General features: G+C 40.9%; 1 protein-coding gene across 1 annotated transcript in view; it reads right to left on the bottom strand.

The window, feature by feature from the left end:
* Nucleotides 1-1096: 1096 nt before the first annotated feature.
* PPP1R3B (protein phosphatase 1 regulatory subunit 3B) overlaps nucleotides 1097-18323 on the bottom strand; it is a 17847-nt gene continuing 620 nt past the window's right edge. The window contains exons 2-3 of the mRNA XM_042449406.1: nucleotides 16038-16138; nucleotides 1097-5466 (exon numbers count right to left, since the gene is read on the bottom strand). Of these exons, the coding sequence (XP_042305340.1) occupies nucleotides 4578-5466; nucleotides 16038-16042 (894 nt within the window). The 5' untranslated portion in view covers nucleotides 16043-16138 and the 3' untranslated portion in view covers nucleotides 1097-4577. The remainder of the gene's footprint in view (nucleotides 5467-16037; nucleotides 16139-18323) is intronic.

Genomic DNA, 18323 nt, shown 5'->3' on the forward strand with positions numbered 1-18323 from the left:
ATAAAAACAAGCAATAATAAAAATTAATGAAATAAAATAAAAACAAGAAATAATAAAAATTAATGAAATAAAATAAAATAAGTATTTTATATTTTTAAAAATAATTAAAAAAAACCCCAAAAACCAAGGCAGACCTAATGGCGACTGACTCAGCTTTCCTCCAACTCCTCCTCCTCCTCCTCCTCTGCCCCAATTCTGCCCTTCAAGGCACCCTTCCTCCTCCTCCTTCTCCTCAAGGCTATGGAATCCTGGGAACTGTACCTCTGTGGACCATTCAGCCTCCTTTTGTCAAGAGAGCTCTGGTGCTACAAGAAACTACAATTCCCAGAATCCCATAGCACTGAGCCATGGAAGTTTAAGGGGGGTCAAACTATTTCTTCAGCCTTTTGCTACCCCAAAGCCCTTCCTATTTACAAGCAAGGCAAAATCTCTTCCTTCCAAGCCATTGAAAACCAACCCAAGGGGAGGAGGGCTGATTGCTTCTTTCCCATTGGTCAGCTTCGGGAGAAATTTGCATATTACAAGGAAAGGTGTTTAGGGCCTCAAAAACGACCCTGTGATAAAGAATTACAAGAATACTGACCTGGTAGACATTTAAAAGAGGAGGCATTTAGACTCCCAGTGAAACAGGAACCATTTATGGCCTTTTTCCCCCTCACTGTAACCTGGAAAGTAATGCCTTTTGCAAGACATATATACTGTACCAAGTGGGCTGGCAATAGCTCTGAGTGGCAGGTCTCCTGAAGACCTGCTCTCTAGGCTGAGTCAGGCAGGGAGGGTGGGACACAGCCATGGGGAGGGAGGGGTGGAGCTGCCTCCAGGGCCTCGCTGGGGGGGTGGTGGTCCTGGGGGTGGGGCCAAACCAGGGTGGGACTTGTGGCCCCGCCCCAAACTGGGAAAGTCCCGCCCCCAGGCGGGATATGGCAACCCTAGCCCCACTAAATTTTAGTATTCTTTTTTGCATCTTTAATCATTCCATACAAACAACCTATTCTTCTTTTCATCCATTTTCTTTATTTCTCTCCACATGAGAGCAAAAACCATTTGTTCAGATTTCTAACAGTTTTGGACAATATTTTAAAAAGACAGTATCACCTTGTAATATTGTATTATTTAATAGCAGATAAAAACAACAAAAACACTGTGACATTGCAAAATGTACTACAGAAAATAAATCCATTGTGATTTTAAAGTGCATTCTTTTTTTTCAGATGTGTACAAAATATGTAAAAACATGCAAGGCACTCCAAAGCATTTACTGGAAGAGAGAACATCATTCCTTAGTTACATTCAAATTGGCAAGCTAGCTTTAACAACCAGTAAGAAGGCTGAAATGAAAGTGCATTTGGGATAACCAAACTTGGTTTTGCTTTTCACAGTATTATCTCCAGCTCCTGCCTGGCAGTTTTCTCTTTCATGCATGCCTTCTGCAAAGACTAGAATTATCCCTAACCCCCTTAAGGCACAATTTAGAATAATTTCACAGTAACACACTATTTGTGAAGGCACTTGAAGGAGTTCCATAAACAACTATGGAAGAAATTTGAGTGTGGTCCATATAGTGTGCCTCCAGGAACACAGACTTGGGAAAGGCGATGGATCTAGACTTTTCGACTGATCTGTTTACCAATTTTGCTGGAGTTCCTCCATTTAAGATTACAGCCCTATTTATTTCATTCCCGGATCCAGTTTCCACACATGGTCCCTTGCAGATATGGGTTCGTATGTGGTGGCGATAGTGATGGGGATGATATCCACAGAGCCTCCGTTCATGATCCTTGCCTCTCCATTGAAGGTCTTGGTGTGGTTCAAGCATGGAAAATTAAGGTTCACATTTATGCCTGACCTTGTCTAAACCACGCATGTAAAGACGACCTGCAAGTTCTTGAACCAAAGGACTAATTTATTTGCTAACCAAAGCTCAGCTTTTTCCACAAAATGAATTTAAAGCATTTTGCATAAAGATCTTGAGCTGGTGTTGTGAACCCCTCAAGTCTGCTCCTGAGCTGACAATGTGAGCATCAAAAAGGCTGCATTTCAGCTGTCTCCCAAAGTGGCATAATTTACTCTCGAATGTGAGGATTTATTACACCTTTGGTAGAAATACTTCTATGAATAAACAGAGAGACTGAAGTACTAGCAATCATAAGCTTCCCGGTTGCAAGCCCAAGCTTTTATTTTAAAAACTGATTTTATTTGACAGCAATCCTGTAAGGATTTATTCTGATGTTAAGTCCTGCAGTGTTCCACTGGACAGCATCTCTGGTAAGTGTGAGAGATTACACCTTATTTCCAACAGGTTCTATTAACCTTCAGCTGCATCATACATTAGTATTGCCTGGAGGAGGCCCATTGAATTCATCAGGACTTGGGACTAAATTCAAATTTATTTGAATGACTCTTCTCTACCTAGGACCAATACTGGATTTAGCCCTGTTCCTCCATTTAAGAAGAAAAAGGTGGGTCAAGTGAAACCTTCCAGATGTTGTTGGGTTCCAGCTTCCAGCAGCCCTTGCAAGTACAGCCAATGGCAAGGAACATGGTTGCACAAGGTACAACATATTCTGAAAATATTAGTTTTATTATGACTTGCATCACTAGGACATAGTTTCCTTTATTAGAGCAACAAAGGCCCCAGTGTCTTCTCTCCAGAACAGGCTGATGAAAATCCTATTTTTACAGAAGGGGGAGCAGTAGGAACAGCATCTCTCAAGAAGCTTGTTTTAGTAGAAGGGTTGATCTCTAAGCTGAAGAGAATTAAAATAAAAAAGATTCACAGCATGCATAAGTCCTTGGGTACTCATACATTTCCAAAATCCAGCTCTTTGATTACTGTTTCTATACCATGAAACATGAATGTGAACTCACATTCTGTGTATGCAAACTAAACAGGCAAAATAACATGACTCATTTAAGGAAATGCCTGGCTTTTCACCTGAAAAAGGAGCAGCACAGGAGTGGGAATCATGCAGCCCTTCACATGTTGATGGACTACAAAGCTCAGAAGCCCTACCCAGGATAGCCAATGGTGAGGAATGTTAGGCTTACATCCCCACAACACCTGAAGGCCACATGAGTCCTACTCCTGCACCAGCAATACCCTGGGAGATTTCCTCAAATTTAATGGCAAGCTGCCATGCCAAGGATCCCCCATCATACCAAGCAGGCTGGTCTGCATCAAGTTCCTTCTGCAGATTCATCCTTTGATTCTCACTACTACTTATCCAGTACACCCAACACTGCATGGATGCGAAGGTACCTTCTAACTCAAGAGTCATTAAGCAAGTTCTACAGGAGGAAGTAAAGAAGAACTCATCTGAGTAAAGCAGCAAGTGTAAAACTCTTGGACAAAGCATGGAAAAGTTACCTCTCCAGACTATAAGTAGGAGAATTCCTGGGGCATAGGGATTGGGGGCTGGGGGAGTCGCAACCCAAAAGGTAACATTTTCAAATTCTTGTGGTACTCCCAACCATGTAGTAAACCTCCTAAATCATAAAGTGTTGACTCACCAGTCAACAAAATGATTCACTGGGTCTACTCTAGTTGGATTCAGGTCTCCAACTGATGTATCTCAGCAAGGGGGGCAAATAAAAGGAAACTGGACTGAATAGATACTCCTTCTATGATTTGAGACCTCTTTTAATTTGTTATGGAGAACCTATTTATTGCCATCTTATAAAATTCATGAAAAAAAGTTTTAAAATTATCTCTAACCAGACAACTACCCACTAGGCTCAAAGCCATTATATGCAAGCATGGTAGCATGAAGAGTTAGGCTTTTAAATGTACATATATCCTTTATTCTTCACACCCCTGCTTCCCAACCCAACACTGCTGTCAAGGCACATTAATAATATAAGAGCTCTTCACTTATGCTAACTAACCCTTAACAATGATGCTACAAGATTACATGACCAAGCTACAGGCTGTTTCTTCCACCTCTGCAACAGCAAATAATTTATACATATTGTGTTCTTAGGATAAGAAAGGCACAGGCTGAATTGTGAGTAAGCACCCTGGTATCTTCCCACAAATGAAGGCATTTCCTAAAATGGAAGGAAACAGAGTCAGAAGGCCAGCTAAAATTACAGTCACTTCCATCCAAAAGCCTCGAGCACATGGGATAACCAGAGAAGGGGAAAACTGGAAGACCTACGTAAAACCCACTCACTGGTTAGTTAGTCTCTCCATTATTATTCCTTGTCAAGCACAGAATAACATTTTAAAAAGACATGTAGTCAAGTCAAACTCCAGAATATAATAAGCTCAGATAGAGAATAGTTTCCCTGCACAATACTGTAATGTACCTCCAGGCTGAACTGAAGTGTTAAATGCTGAAGAAAATGTCAGCATGAGCCCAGGACAATAAGGACATCTTGCCTTCTCTTAGATGTTTCAATTCACGACCGATAGTCCAGAGACCCTCCATGTTTAAAAACCTTTTGCAGTTAGGAGTTGCTTGAGTCATTTTGTTTCACTTTCTGGAACTACAAACACGCACCTCCTTTGGCAACAGTGATATTTGACTCCCAAATGTTTTTTTAAAAAAACAACAACCCATTTCCAAGTCTTTGAGTCAGTAATAAGGCCCACGTTTTTCATACCCCGAATAGCTAGGCCATTCAGGAAACAGGCCATAGGAACACCTAGGACTTCCAAACTGGTCAAAGGCAATTCCAAAACCAGGATCACCTTGAGGGTGAGAAATCTCCCGAGCAGATTTGAGTTCAGAGCGGACAATCCTGTAATTCAGACCTTTATTGCTGTCCCAGTACACCTTTCCATCACACTCATAACACACAGCAAATTCTATTCTTTCGTGGGGCTGCACTCTCTCCGGCAAGCTGATATCAAAGGAGAATGTGTCCTTATCTGAACCTGCATATGTATCCTTAACATACTGGCAGGGGTAGTCCGTGAAGGTTTTCCACGTATCAAATGTCATCCGGATTTTCACAGCCTTCTCAAATGCAAGATTCCTGACTTTCACTGTGCCCATGATGGACTTATCTTTCAACATGCAGTTCTCAAGACACACATATTCAGCCTGGAGACGATTCCGGAAATCCAAATAATCAGCAGAAGGCTGTACAAAATCCAAGACAAAGTCATCTCTTTCCACTGTTGTCAGGCCCATAATGCTGTCTATGAGTTCTGTGATATTAAATGGAATATCCAGGGGCTCATCAAATTCTGAAAATACTTTAACCATTGTCAGAGCGAGGCCTCTGCTGTCTGCAAAGGATACCCGCTTTTTCACTTTGTTTTGTTGCAAATTTTTTACTTCTGTTCCCAGTTCGTTTAATGCAGCAGCACTGTTCAAATGGATGCAGGGTCTCAAAGGCTTCTTGGGCTTTGGAGCTATTTTGTAGGCAAAGCTCTCTCTTCGCAAAGATGGCCTCAAGTGCAGCTGCATGGCTACATCCACTGCCATTGTAGGCTTATGAGGTAAACGGTCTAGTATTCTAGGGAAGAAAAAAACAAGAGGGCATTTCATACACAATGTACCAACAAACCAGCATTTCATATGCTGACTACAAGTCACAACCAATTCTAATGCAATTTCAAGCATTTTTACTCAAATTCTCACAAAGTTCCAAATAGACTGATCACAGAATGTTTACATTAAGGCGGCCTTACAACATATTCTGCTCATGCTTACTCTGAAATCAGTCCACTGAGTTCAATGGGGCTTACTCCTAAGTAAGTGGGTATAGGATAGCAGTTTTGGTCCAAAATACATTGCAGAAATAATCCAGCTTGAGACTGCTTTAACTGCCCTGGTTCAGTGCTAGAGAATCCTGGGAACTGTACTTTATGTGGGCACCAGAGCAGTCTGACAGAGAAGGCTAAATATCTCACAAAGACAGTTCACAGAATTCCATAGCATCGAGCCAGGGCAGTCAAAGCGGTCTCAAACTGGATAATTTTGGGCCCTTGTCTTTAAGTGATCTCACTTAATTTTCCTCCCTAAAGAATTGGAAAGGAAATTCTACAATTGACTTCTTTATCTCCATACTATCTATGAATTTAAGATCTACAGGCAAAGGATTATTAGCAACTTCCCCAACACATACGACTCTGTCAAGGCTGCAAGACTTTCAGGATCTGGCTTAGCATTTGTGGAACAGTCTTTCTTTGCATCTCTGGCTGGAGGTGCCCGTTTTCTTGTCCATTTTCATAAAGGCTTGAAGACCTCCCTCTTTGATTCATTGGATTAAGATGATGAGTGTGCCTAGGACCGACATGGGTGGGATGCTGAGGATTTTGTTTTTAGTACAGTGTTGTATTTTATAGTTTTGTTCTTTATGATTTATGTCTGATGTTCCGTCCTTTGGTGAAAAGAACATTATAAATAAATGTTGTTGTTGTTGTTGTTAATGCAAAAATATGTAAGCTACATAATCAAACTACTCCAAATTGGGTCATTACATAACAAAGAAGTTTTATTCAGCTGCAACACAACCCGTAAGTTGTGACTGCTCCAGCAAGTAACCAGCATGCATACTTGTTCAGAAAGATGTGAATTATCAAATGAGTAATGTGAACTTAATCCAGTTCTCTCTTGATATTATTGCACTTAATTCACTGCATCTACGATGTTTCAAAACACCTGACAGCATATTTATGAAGTCATGTTATTAATGCCATAAATAATTAGGCAGGCAGCAAGCTCAATACTGAACTTTTAAAAGATGAGAATTTCTGCTGCATCACAACTTTTGAGAATTTCCCCTACATATTACATAAAATACAGTTAACATTTTCTCCTCCACCATATCACTAAGTTCACCATGTGATCTTTTTAAGTTCAGGTTAAGTATCCCTTATCCAAAATGCTTGGGCCAAGAAGTGTTTGAGATTTTTTTTCAGATTTTGGAATATTTGCTTATACATAATAAGATATCTTGGGCTATATCTGAACTGGAGAAATAATCCAGTTTGACACCACTTTAACTACCTTGGCTCAATGCGATGGAATTTTGTGTATTCCACCTGGTGCCCCACCAAACTACAATTCACATTGGGCCATGGCAGTTAAAGTGATGTCAAACCGGGCTATTTTTCCAGTGCAGATGCAGCTTGAAGATGCAAATTTAAACATGAAATTCTTTTTTTATGTTTCAAATGCACCTTGTACACGTAATAATAATAATTTATTTATTTATTTATTTGTATCCCGCCTCTCCCTGTATTGGATCGAGGCGGGCAACAACAAACATAAGAACAATAAAAATAGAACACAACAAACCACAAGTAAAAATATAGCAAAGCATATAAAATCCAAGTCCCTATCTCACTCCCACCTTAAAATAGCATTAAAAACTATAATTCCCAACTGGAGAGTGAACTTTCCGAGGAGGTCAATTTGGGTATGCCTACTGGAAGAGATCCAGTTTTATTGCCTTCTTAAAGGCCTCTAAAGATGTTATATGGTGGATCTCTTCCAGCAGGTCATTCCAGATTTTTGGAGCAGCAACAAAAAACATCCTCTTGGAAGTCAATACCAGTCTGGTTTTCTTGGACTGCAAGAGATTCTTCCCAGAGGACCTGAGAGTGCGGGAAGGATTGTATGGGAGGAGGCGTTCCCTCAGGTAAGCTGGACCCAAGCCACGCAGGGTTTTATAGGTAATGACCAACATCTTATACTGTGCCCAGAAGCTAATAGGCAGCCAGTGTAGGGATTTTAAGATAGGTGTAATAGGTTCAGATTTCGAACTCCCTGAAGATAATTTAATACAGTATTTTAAATAATGTTGTAAACAAAACTAAGTATGTGTACATCAAACCCTCAGAAAGCAAAAGTGTCAAGTCGGACTATCTCAGCCACCCATGAAAAAACTTTTCAATTTTGGAGTATTCCAGATTTTTGGATAAGGGATACTTAACCTGAATAAATGTTCTTACTAAGGAATAACAATATTTTTTTCAAATAAGACCCACTTGAAGGCATTCTCATAAAAACATTTTGTCAGCATGCTTACCTTGGAACCCAGAGGTTGCTGGATCGAAACCCAATTCGAGTTTTCAGCATCCTAAACTAACTGGTTGTATTCCTAAATTATTACACCAGCTGTTTGTATTCCTAAATTATTACACCAACTGCTGGTGTTCCAATACTACTACTAACACAATAAAACACAGACCGACTCAGACAACTGAATAAAGTACAACTCATCTGCGGTATCTAGTTGGACTTCCTTTTGTAGCACATACACCACTCCTTCAAATAACTGGAAGTCTTCCTGGGCAGGAACAGGAAGCTGAATAAGCTGCATGCAGTAATATAGGACAGCACTGACTTGTTGAACTTTGTTGGAAAGGAAGTGGCAATAGACATGTGTCTCAGCTTTTACCGTTCACAAAAATTGAGACACTTCGGGAATTTACCTCTCCTGAAACACTTCAAGAAATAAATTTCATATCACTGTGTCAACTAGGTCATGCCCTACGAGTGCTGCTACGTTTTGATAGCAGAAATCCAGGACTGAATTACACAAAAGCACAAGTACAAATGTAGAGAAACCCTACTCACTGGGAAGCTGCCACGTTCCCAAGGTGTGTGTTGCTACCGCTAGAGCCTGCTGGCACACTGAGTACTACTAGAGTAACTTGTCCAGTGGTTCCAAATTATCACCAGTTGCCCATATTTAAAGGTAAATTTAAAGCACAGCACTGTTTTTTTTTGACACTACAGTGGCACCAAGTCTACCAATAGCAAGATCTGATAGAGCCACATGTAGTCCCTTAGGCAACCTACCTCTTATGCAAGCTGTCTGACTATATATGGGGCTTAGCAGTATTTCATCCTTATAATTTGGTGCGAATCGATAGGATCAATGATCCAGCAAGAGGATCGAATGATCCAGCAAGGAGACATATTTGATGGAGAAAAATAATGCTCTGGTGTATGTGGATAGTTGCATGAACTGTCATAGAAGTGATGTGATACAGCTACAAAAGGGTAATCTCAGAGATAAAAAGTTGTGTTAATGTAGGGGATTACTCACAAACAGCAAAAAGACCCAATGTAAGTATCCAAGAAAGAGATGTTACAAAGTTTAACAGATATAGTGTAACCTCTGAGATAAATGCTGTGGTAAAATGGGGGGGGGGAGAGTTTACAATTCTAGATAAGCTAACGTCACACTGTTGCAGACAACTGCAATTTAAAAAAAAGAACACTTTACTAAATGGAAGCCTTAATATCAACATATGTCTCTCAAGAACCAGCTCCGAAGTGTATTCTAATTCTTAAAGTGATGGCTAAATATGCTGGCTCTACAGATTCAGCTAGCAGATTCATTATATAGCTGGGGTTTGGTTCCAGAACCCACTGTGGATACAAAAACCTGTGGATGCTCAAGTCCCATTAAATAAAATGGCATAATAAAATGGTGTCCGTTATATAAAATGGCAAAATCATGGTATAGTTTTTAGAATTTATATCTTTTGTTAAAGTTTTCAAACTGTGGATGCTTGAATCCATGGATAAAAATCCATTGATACGGTGAGCTGACTGTATTCAAAAAGTTCTGTGACATGCCCACTCAGTGGGTGGTCTACTTCTACTTCTTTTCAGTTCTACTCTTATACTGTGTAGATATCTTTTACAACTATGGTTTCTCTATCATAGATTCCCACAGAGACTCACACGGGACTAAAGACAGTGACAAACCCTTCTGCAAATTTATCCAAACTGTATTCTGGGAAGCCCTGAGATTCCCTGTAAATAGAAGAGATTCCTTTATGAGTAGACAAAGCATCAAAAACGTGCTCCCTGTCACTGCTTATGCAATGCAAAATGCAGCAGCAGTAGGAAAGAAAGGTGTGTGTGTGTGTGTGTGTGTGTTCTAGGATGCATCTGCCATTGATGTAGGTCAACAGTGGGGCATATACTTTAGAATACAACCTAGAACATTTCACAGAAATTCCTTGGTGGACATTCACATGCTACTCAGCAAACCACTTGATGTGGAAAGCAAGCCCTGAAAGTAAAAAGCTGGTAATCCACCCTGTTAGATCAATCCTAAAATAAAATACAACTGAATAATCAGCACTGAATGCTTATCTCAAAAGGGGAAACTATTCAAGGCCTGGGGTTCATTTCTTCAGTACTGGACATCTTTCTCCAGAACTGGACATTATCAAGACTTTCCATTTCCTGCCAAACACAACGATACATTGCTCAAACTCTGCTGACATACCCACTCAACTTTTTTCTCTCTGTTCGCCAGAACGCACCCAGATTTCACCCCATTTGAAATCACAACCCAAAGAACCTCTGATTTGTTAAGACCCTTCTCCAAAAAAGCCACCTGCTGCATGGTATTTTTATTCATAGGGAGAAACAAAGCTCTTTTGTGTGTATGGTTTTATCATATGAAATATGAAACACAACACGGTTTGGGGGGAATGAGGCTGGTTTTGACCTCTGGAAGCAAAAAATGATCTGGAAACCAGTAACTTGCTGTCCTGTCCTTGCTGCAACTATCTCTTTCCACACCAAATCAAAGCTAGTAAGCCCATTTTGCATTTATTTCCTTATATGCTCAATTTTACTCACTTGTCCATGTACAAGACTCAAGTGTCATGCTTATTACAAATAACTCGCAGTCCAAGAGCCTTGCTCTTCAAAACTTCCCTCTTAAAGATAAAGTTAGCTTGAGTTATGTCTGCTGACAAGCCGAAAATACAAAGCTTCCCACAGAAGCAGATGAGAAGTTGGTTTGTTAAAATTTTCATGCTTACGATGCGGTGGAATAACGTGAACCTACAGTATGACACTTCAAATAATAAAGTTTAGCATTTATATGCACAAATGATAAAGTCTTACTTCTAAGCTGCTTTCGGGGTCCTTTCAGGAACAGTGGAATCAATTAATAAATATACTGAGCAGAGGCAAGTTAACAGTCTCCCTTTGCATACAAATCATTCTGAACATGAAAAGGCCATCTCTAGCTGGCTACTTTTACTGTATGAAGTAGGAGCACAATACTCAAATTGTCTAAGGAGAGCTTTACTAATAGGGTCGCCATAAATCAGAAACAACTGGAAGGCACACAACAACAAATAGCAACCAGTAAAGACAGTTAAATAAAGCTTGCATATGTAGAGGCAGTATAAATCTGTATACAGATGCTACAGAGAAAGACCACGAGGAAGGTGGTCATCTTTTGACCCGACTGTGGGAGCTTAGCGGAACTGGATGGCCATTGTTGAAAAAAGGAAAGCTGGACTCCAAAGACTTGTAGTCTGCTCTTAATTCTCTTCCTTTTACAGTGGTCCCTCCACATTTGCTGGGGTTAGGAGCGAACAACCCGCATGAATGTAGAAAAAACGCAAATAAAGAAACACTATACTTTTTACCTAAGAAAACACCTTTCTAGGATTGTCCAGTTCCTCCGGTGCAAATCTTTGGTCAACATCTGCCAGATGTTTATCACAGAATCATGCTGGAGGAACTACAAATGCCTAGAGAAGTGTTTTCTCTATGAACTTCTAGGTTCTCCAGCACAACTCTATGGTCAACTTCTGTTGAGTTGGGCTAGAGGACCTAGAGATTCCTAGAGAGAACATATTAATCAAAACCACAAATAATCAAATCCACTAAAGTCAAAGCTGCAAATGTGGAGGACCAACTGTATTTAAAAACAAAATGCAATAAAATTAATAATTGCATTTAACAACAGAGACTAGGAATTAAAATTTTGATATTTTTTTTTGGTACTACAAGGGACTTGTATTTTATTTTATGATGTAAAGTATGCCGACAAGGCATTGTCTACATTTGTCTCCTTGTGCTTAAGAAAGGATAATCTGAGGACTAATGGCAATATACGCTAGATCTGTAATTATATAATCAGTAATAATCTACAGTGTTGTAAACCAATCTGATAATTTGATTTTATGTAAACTACCTGCATCTTTTAGGTAACCTTTCTACTTTATATGGTTTTAGGTTATAGCATGTCTTGCAGTGTCTTAGTGGTTAAGATGCCAGTTCTGATGATTGGAAGATCAGAAGGTTGGCAGTTCGAGGCCTGAGTGCTGCATGATGGGATGAGCTCCCTTCACTAGTCCCAGCTAAGCTAGCAACTCAAAAGCATGCAAATGCAAGTACGTACCACTTTGGTGGGAAAGTAACAGCATTCAATGCAGTCATGCTGGCCATATGACCACCAGAGTAGTCCTCAGACAACACTGGCTCTTTGGCTTAGTGATGGAGATGAGCACCACCCCCTACAGCCAATTACAACTAAACATTCATGTCAAAGGACTATCTTTAGCTTTACTGATATAGGTATTGAATAATTGGATGTATAAAATTTGGGGATTTAAACTAGGCATGAGACCAGAATTATCTCTGTTAAACACGATAAATTTAAAGGATACAAGAGAGCGAATACACACAGATTTAATAAGCTATATGATCACAGCGGCAAGAGTTGTTCAATGGAGTTGACAAAAATGGACAAATTATCTAATTACATAAAGGGAGATTCTGAGGAGATATTTTTGAAAAAATGAAAATCTTTTGCATTCCACATAGAGAAATGAAGGGGAGACACTACTATTATGAATTTGACATTTAAAGGAGAATCTGTGGGGATATATAATAGATGATTGATAATATATAGAGAGTATATAAAGCAGATGATAGATAATTAATGAAAAATTAATAATGATAAAGTATTATAGGGAGGAATAATTTGAACATGATTTTGGTGGCGGTTAGAAGAAAGGGAAGTATTTTTAAGAAGAGGTGAAGATATAATATTGTGATTTATTTGTGAAGTGACTGCATTTGTTGGGTTGGTTATGTAATTGTGTTTATGTTACTGTTTGTGCATGTATGTTGAATTTGGTTTTAATTTTTTGACATTATTAATAAATATTATTTGTTCAATAAAAACAAAAGGCAGAAGCAATGGCACCTACTATTTAAACACTTCCAACAGTAGCAGCACAAATGCCAAAATCAGATTAATTTGCTTCCTTTCTCTCCCTCATTGCTGATAATGACAGGTTCATTTCTCTAATTAAAATAATGAAAAGCATTCCTTGAATCATTTTATGCAATCTCCCACTAACATCAGACTTCTCCTCCGATCATCTACTGTAAACCTTTCATCAGTGCTTCATATCCTCTGTGATGAAAGAGCACTTTCTCATTTTTCTATAACCACAAGAAACAGGTGCTGCAATGTCACACAACATCCTACTCCAACATTCCCCAGAATGGTGTCCTTCAAGTATTGGAAGGCATCTCTCTAAGCATAATGCTAGGCCATCTGGGGTCAATGGAAGCTACATATGGAGGTCACCATGCTGGGGAAGGCTGACTTTGTCTTTCTGGGGTTCTATTCTTTAGGTATGTATGTTTGTCATTTTGAGAAAGTGAGCTGTAGTGACACCCAAGAATCCCTTCAGTTCATGCGAGTACAATACCATATCCTTTTCCACCATTCTCAATTTATCCATTTACTTGCAAATATTAATATACCTCTCATATTCAATTATCAAACCCATTCATTGGTAATGTTAATACCAACATCATAATACCAATTATTATAGTTGCCTTGGAGTCGCTTTGAATCCCTTTCTAGGAAAAAGGTGGCATACAAATGAAATAAATAAAGCCCAACCATTAGTTACCATAATTTATCAAAATTAAAAAAAAACTGATTTTTTTGAAGTGCGGACATTGAAGCTTACAGGGGGATTCTTACAGAGGGAGGGAATGGGTTTATGGCATTTAAAGGGAAAGACTAATTCAGATGCCCAGGAATGCAAGGTAAACTGATGATAAGTATGAAGCCTGTAAAACAGCAGCACAATTAATAATTTATTTGTGTGGAATATTTGCTATTCCACCCATTGGCTTCCAAATTGTATCAGTAACTTACTAGCATGTCTTTGTGGGGCTCCTCCCACACATACACAAAAGCACGTAGACACTATCATGGGGTGTACCTCCACCATCTGGCCCTCCTGTATGATGTAAATGTAGTTACATGATTAACATGGGGGGTTGCTGCAAGGTTGAACAGATCTGACCACATCTCAACAGTAATGTGAATTCCCCAGTTATAGGAAGTGACTGATGCTATAGCCACTGACAACCACAATATGCACTGCAAAGGGAGCTGCAAACAGACACTACTGAGGAAGATAGCTAAAGCAGTTGCAGTCTACATTCTTGAATGAAATCAGTCTCTAATGCTTTTGGCCACAGCAATAGAAGGCCTTTCCACCCAATCCTGATACAGACCATCCTCCACATTTGCAGCTTTGACTTCTGTGGATTTGATTATTCTCTGGGAATCTCTAGCATGACACTGTGGTGGGCGTCTGCCAGAAGTTGTGCTGAAAGATTTGGAGATTCCTAAAGGTAACACCACCTTTCTATGCATTTGTAGGCCCTCCGGTGCAATTCTGTGATCAACCTCTGGCAGATGTTGGCCACTGGAAGACCTAGAGATTCCTAGACAGGTGTTCTCCCGGGTTAAAGACAACAGTGTTTGTTTGTGATTTTCCACTCTCACGCCTATTGCACCCCTAAACTCAGTGTATTTACACGTGCTGAAGCAATTTTTATTCATTTTATATGAAACTCGCTTCCATTTAGGCATCTTCAATACTGTATTACAAAAGATACGAAGATGCCCCTAAAATCCTGAGTAAAAATTATGTTCTCGTTCATTTAACAAAAGCCTAATTTGCATTCTTCACTTCCACCAAAGAGGGAAGTTCCATTTCGGCCTTACAACAACTCTATGAGGTGGACTGACTGCGTAGAGGTCTTCCCAGGAGCTTCCCAGGGATTACAACCAGGTTTCTTGGGTCAACATCTGAATTGTCTATTTATTACTAGGAATGGGGAACCTCTGGCCATTCAGATCCTGGATCTATAATTGACACCAGCCCCATCCTGCACAGCCAAAGGAAAGGGACTGAAAGAACTGCATTTTTAACATGCTACACCACTGTGCAATGGGTGTCTCCCACAACAAACAAAGAATAGTTCATTCATAATGATTCAGCAGGTTCACACAGTGGAAAAGTGCTGTCTCACACACATGTCTGGCAAACTCACTGATGTCGCCTGAGGCAGGTCCTCCATAGGAAGACCTGAAAGAGCTCCAATTCACCCAAGTGCCCCTGCATCACGTTACTAAGACCACTTCCAAACTCTGGAAAGAATGCGTCAACATTATACTTCACCTGGAAGAGTCCCAGAAGTCACACCTGACATTTTTTATTGTTAACTGCCTTCGATTTGATCCCAACTCATGGCAACCTTATGAATGAGATATCTCCGAGACCTCTTGTCCTCCACTGCTCTGCTCAGGTCCTGCAAATTCATACGCATGGCCTCCTTAAGAGTCCCTCCATCTAGTGTGCGTCCCTCTTCTTTTTCCCCTCCCCTCTACTTTTCCTAGCATCATTACCCTTTCCAGTTATTCATACCTTCTCATGATGTGATCAAAATATGACAGCCTCAACCATCTTGGCTTCCAGGGAGATTTTCGGCTTGATCTAGGACCTAGTTGTTTGTCCTTTTCGCTGTCTATGGGATCCTCAGCACGCTTCTCCAGCACCACATCTCAAATGAATTGATTTTCTTCCTATCTTCTTACCTGTCCAGTTCTCACATCCACACATTGTAATACGAAACACAATTTCTTGCATGAGTCTAACTTTTGTGCTCAGTTATGTATCTTTGCATTGCACACTACATCTCAAATGAGTTTGTTTTCTTCCTATCTGCTATGGGTGAGGCATCTCCAAGACTCCCTGTCTTCCACTACTTTTCTTAGTTCTTGCAGATTCATACCCGTGACTCCCTGTCCTCCACTGTTCTGTTCAGGTCCTGCAAAGTCATACCTGTGACCTCCTTAATAAAGTCCACCCATTCTTACTCTCTTTCTGCTTCCCTCCACCTTTCCCAGCATTATTGTCTTTTCTAATAAATCCTGCTTTCTCAGAATTCTGCACTAGCGCAGAGCCAACTGTATTTTATTTTACTTACCTCATAAGGATAAAGGAAGTTAGCAGCCAAGATGGTTCAAAATGTTGCAGGCTGGCCAGTCACTGGGATTTCACGTTCCACCAAGGCTACACATTCATGATCTGAAAGAATATGAGAAAATGGCTTACAATAGGAGATCTTCTTAGGCTGCAGCCACACTACAGAACTAATCCGGTTTGACTCCACTTTAACTGCCATGGCTCAGTACTATGGAATTCTGTGGATGGCGTTGGCAAACCTTCTCCGAAGGTGCCACAACAAACTGTCATTCCCAGAATTCCACAGCACCGAGCCATGCCAGTTAAAGTGGTATCAAACCAGATTATTTCTGCAGTATGCATGGAGCCTTAGAGTGAACAAAGGCCAAGCACCAGAGGCCGCTCTTTCACATGCATGCCAGAAGAAATCACCCTCAAAGCAGCAACAATAAAAGCTCCCAATGGAGGCATCCCATGCACACACCCAGTGCGCACACACCCACTTCACAAGAATCTGCAAGGGAACTACGCCTGGAAGGAAGACTGCCACCTAGACCCACAGAAACAAGTCTTTCTCAGGAGTTAATCCAACACAATTCAATGCGTTGTTGTTGTGTGCCTTCAAGTCATTCCCGACTTATGGAGACCCTAAGGCTATCCTGGGGTTTTCTTGGCAAGATTTGTCCAGAGGAGGCTGGCCACTGCCTTCCCCTGAGGCTGAGAGAGTATGACTTGCCCAAGGACACCCAATGGGTTTCGTGGTGGCTGAACGGGGATTCGAACCCTGGTCTCCAGAGTCATAGTCCAACACTCAAAGCACACTGATGAGCATTTCAGCTGGAATTACGTGCTTCACCTGCTGGAAGGATTTCCTCTTTTGCATAGTTTTGAAGGTGTGGCAGTCTAGTCTTGCTTTGTCATCTGAGCAGCTTCCCACTATTCAGTTTAATAGCAGGAGTAGCTAATGCTTATTTCCTCACTGAAGACACACCTAATGGTTTTTTCCCCCCCTTACACCTTTCAAAAAAATCAAATGTGGAGCAAAATCTATCTATCTATATGCAAATTGTTTTACAGCAGTTGTCTTTTGCTTATACAGTAGTCACAAGGACTACAAACTTCGAAATGTTTTATTTACTTTTATGCAGTTACTGTATTTCATTTTCATGCCACCTTTCTCCCAGAAAGGGACCCAAGACAAACCTCTTGAGCTTCCTCTGCAAATTTCATCAGAGGTGTTTGAGCGTTGGACTAGGGCTCGAGAGACCAGGATTCGAATCCTGGCTTGGCCATGAAACCCCTTGGGTGACCTTGGGCGAGTCACACTCTCTCAGGCTCCGAGGAAGGCAATGGCCAACCTACTCTGGACAAATCTTGCCAAACCTAAGGATAGGTCTTCCTTAGGGTCATCATTAAATCGGAAATGACTTGATGGCAACCAATGCAAGCAACCTCAAGCAAGTCACATTCTCTCAGCCTCAGAGGATGGCCAGGGCCCTCGGAAAAAAAGCTTCCCCAAGTTGCCCAAAGTCAGAAAGGATGTGAAGGCACACAACCACAACAACAAGCAACACAAGCCTGGGGTGCATTCCCTGCAGGTTGACCCAATGTCCTAACCCCAAAGGAGGACAAGGCACCACCAAATGTAGGACACTGATTAAAAATGTAGGGCGGCCCCACATAAAAGCTCGAAACTCTCAGAGGGTGCATCTACCCTGTGGAAATAAAAGGGCATCTTGACACCACTTTTAAGTGATGTAACTCCATCCTATGGAATCCAAGGATCTGTAGTGGTACTTGAGCCTCCTTTGCCCAAGCATACTGGTGCCTCCCCAAACTACACATCCCAGGGCTTCTGGAGGCAGTTAAGAGTGGTGTCAAACTGCATTATTTCTACCGTGTAGATGTACCCACAGAACTACAAATGCAGGCTTCTAAGCGCTGCTGCAAATGGAGGACCTTTTGGAATCCCTCCTGGGCTAAAATGGAGGCCAGGTCTTGGAAAAGGAGGACCTCTGGTCACCCTGAATGTGCTTCTTAGTGATGCTCAAAAATGGAGGACATTTTGGCATTCTTCCTGGGCGCAAAGCTGAAATGGAGGACAGGTCCTGGGGGGGGGGTGGATGTCCTCACCGACAAGGAGGACAAGGCACCTCAAAATGTAGGCCATTCAAAGAATAAATGGAGGACGCGAGCAAAGAAAAGCTAAAAGCACTCATAAAAATGTAAGTGCATGCTTCTTCGTCCTGCTCCAAATGGAGGATCTTTTGAGATCCCTCCTGGGCCAGAAGGCTGAAATGGAGGGCAG

Source organism: Sceloporus undulatus, chromosome 2, assembly GCF_019175285.1.
Source record: "Sceloporus undulatus isolate JIND9_A2432 ecotype Alabama chromosome 2, SceUnd_v1.1, whole genome shotgun sequence".
Classification (NCBI taxonomy): Eukaryota; Metazoa; Chordata; class Lepidosauria; order Squamata; family Phrynosomatidae; genus Sceloporus; species Sceloporus undulatus.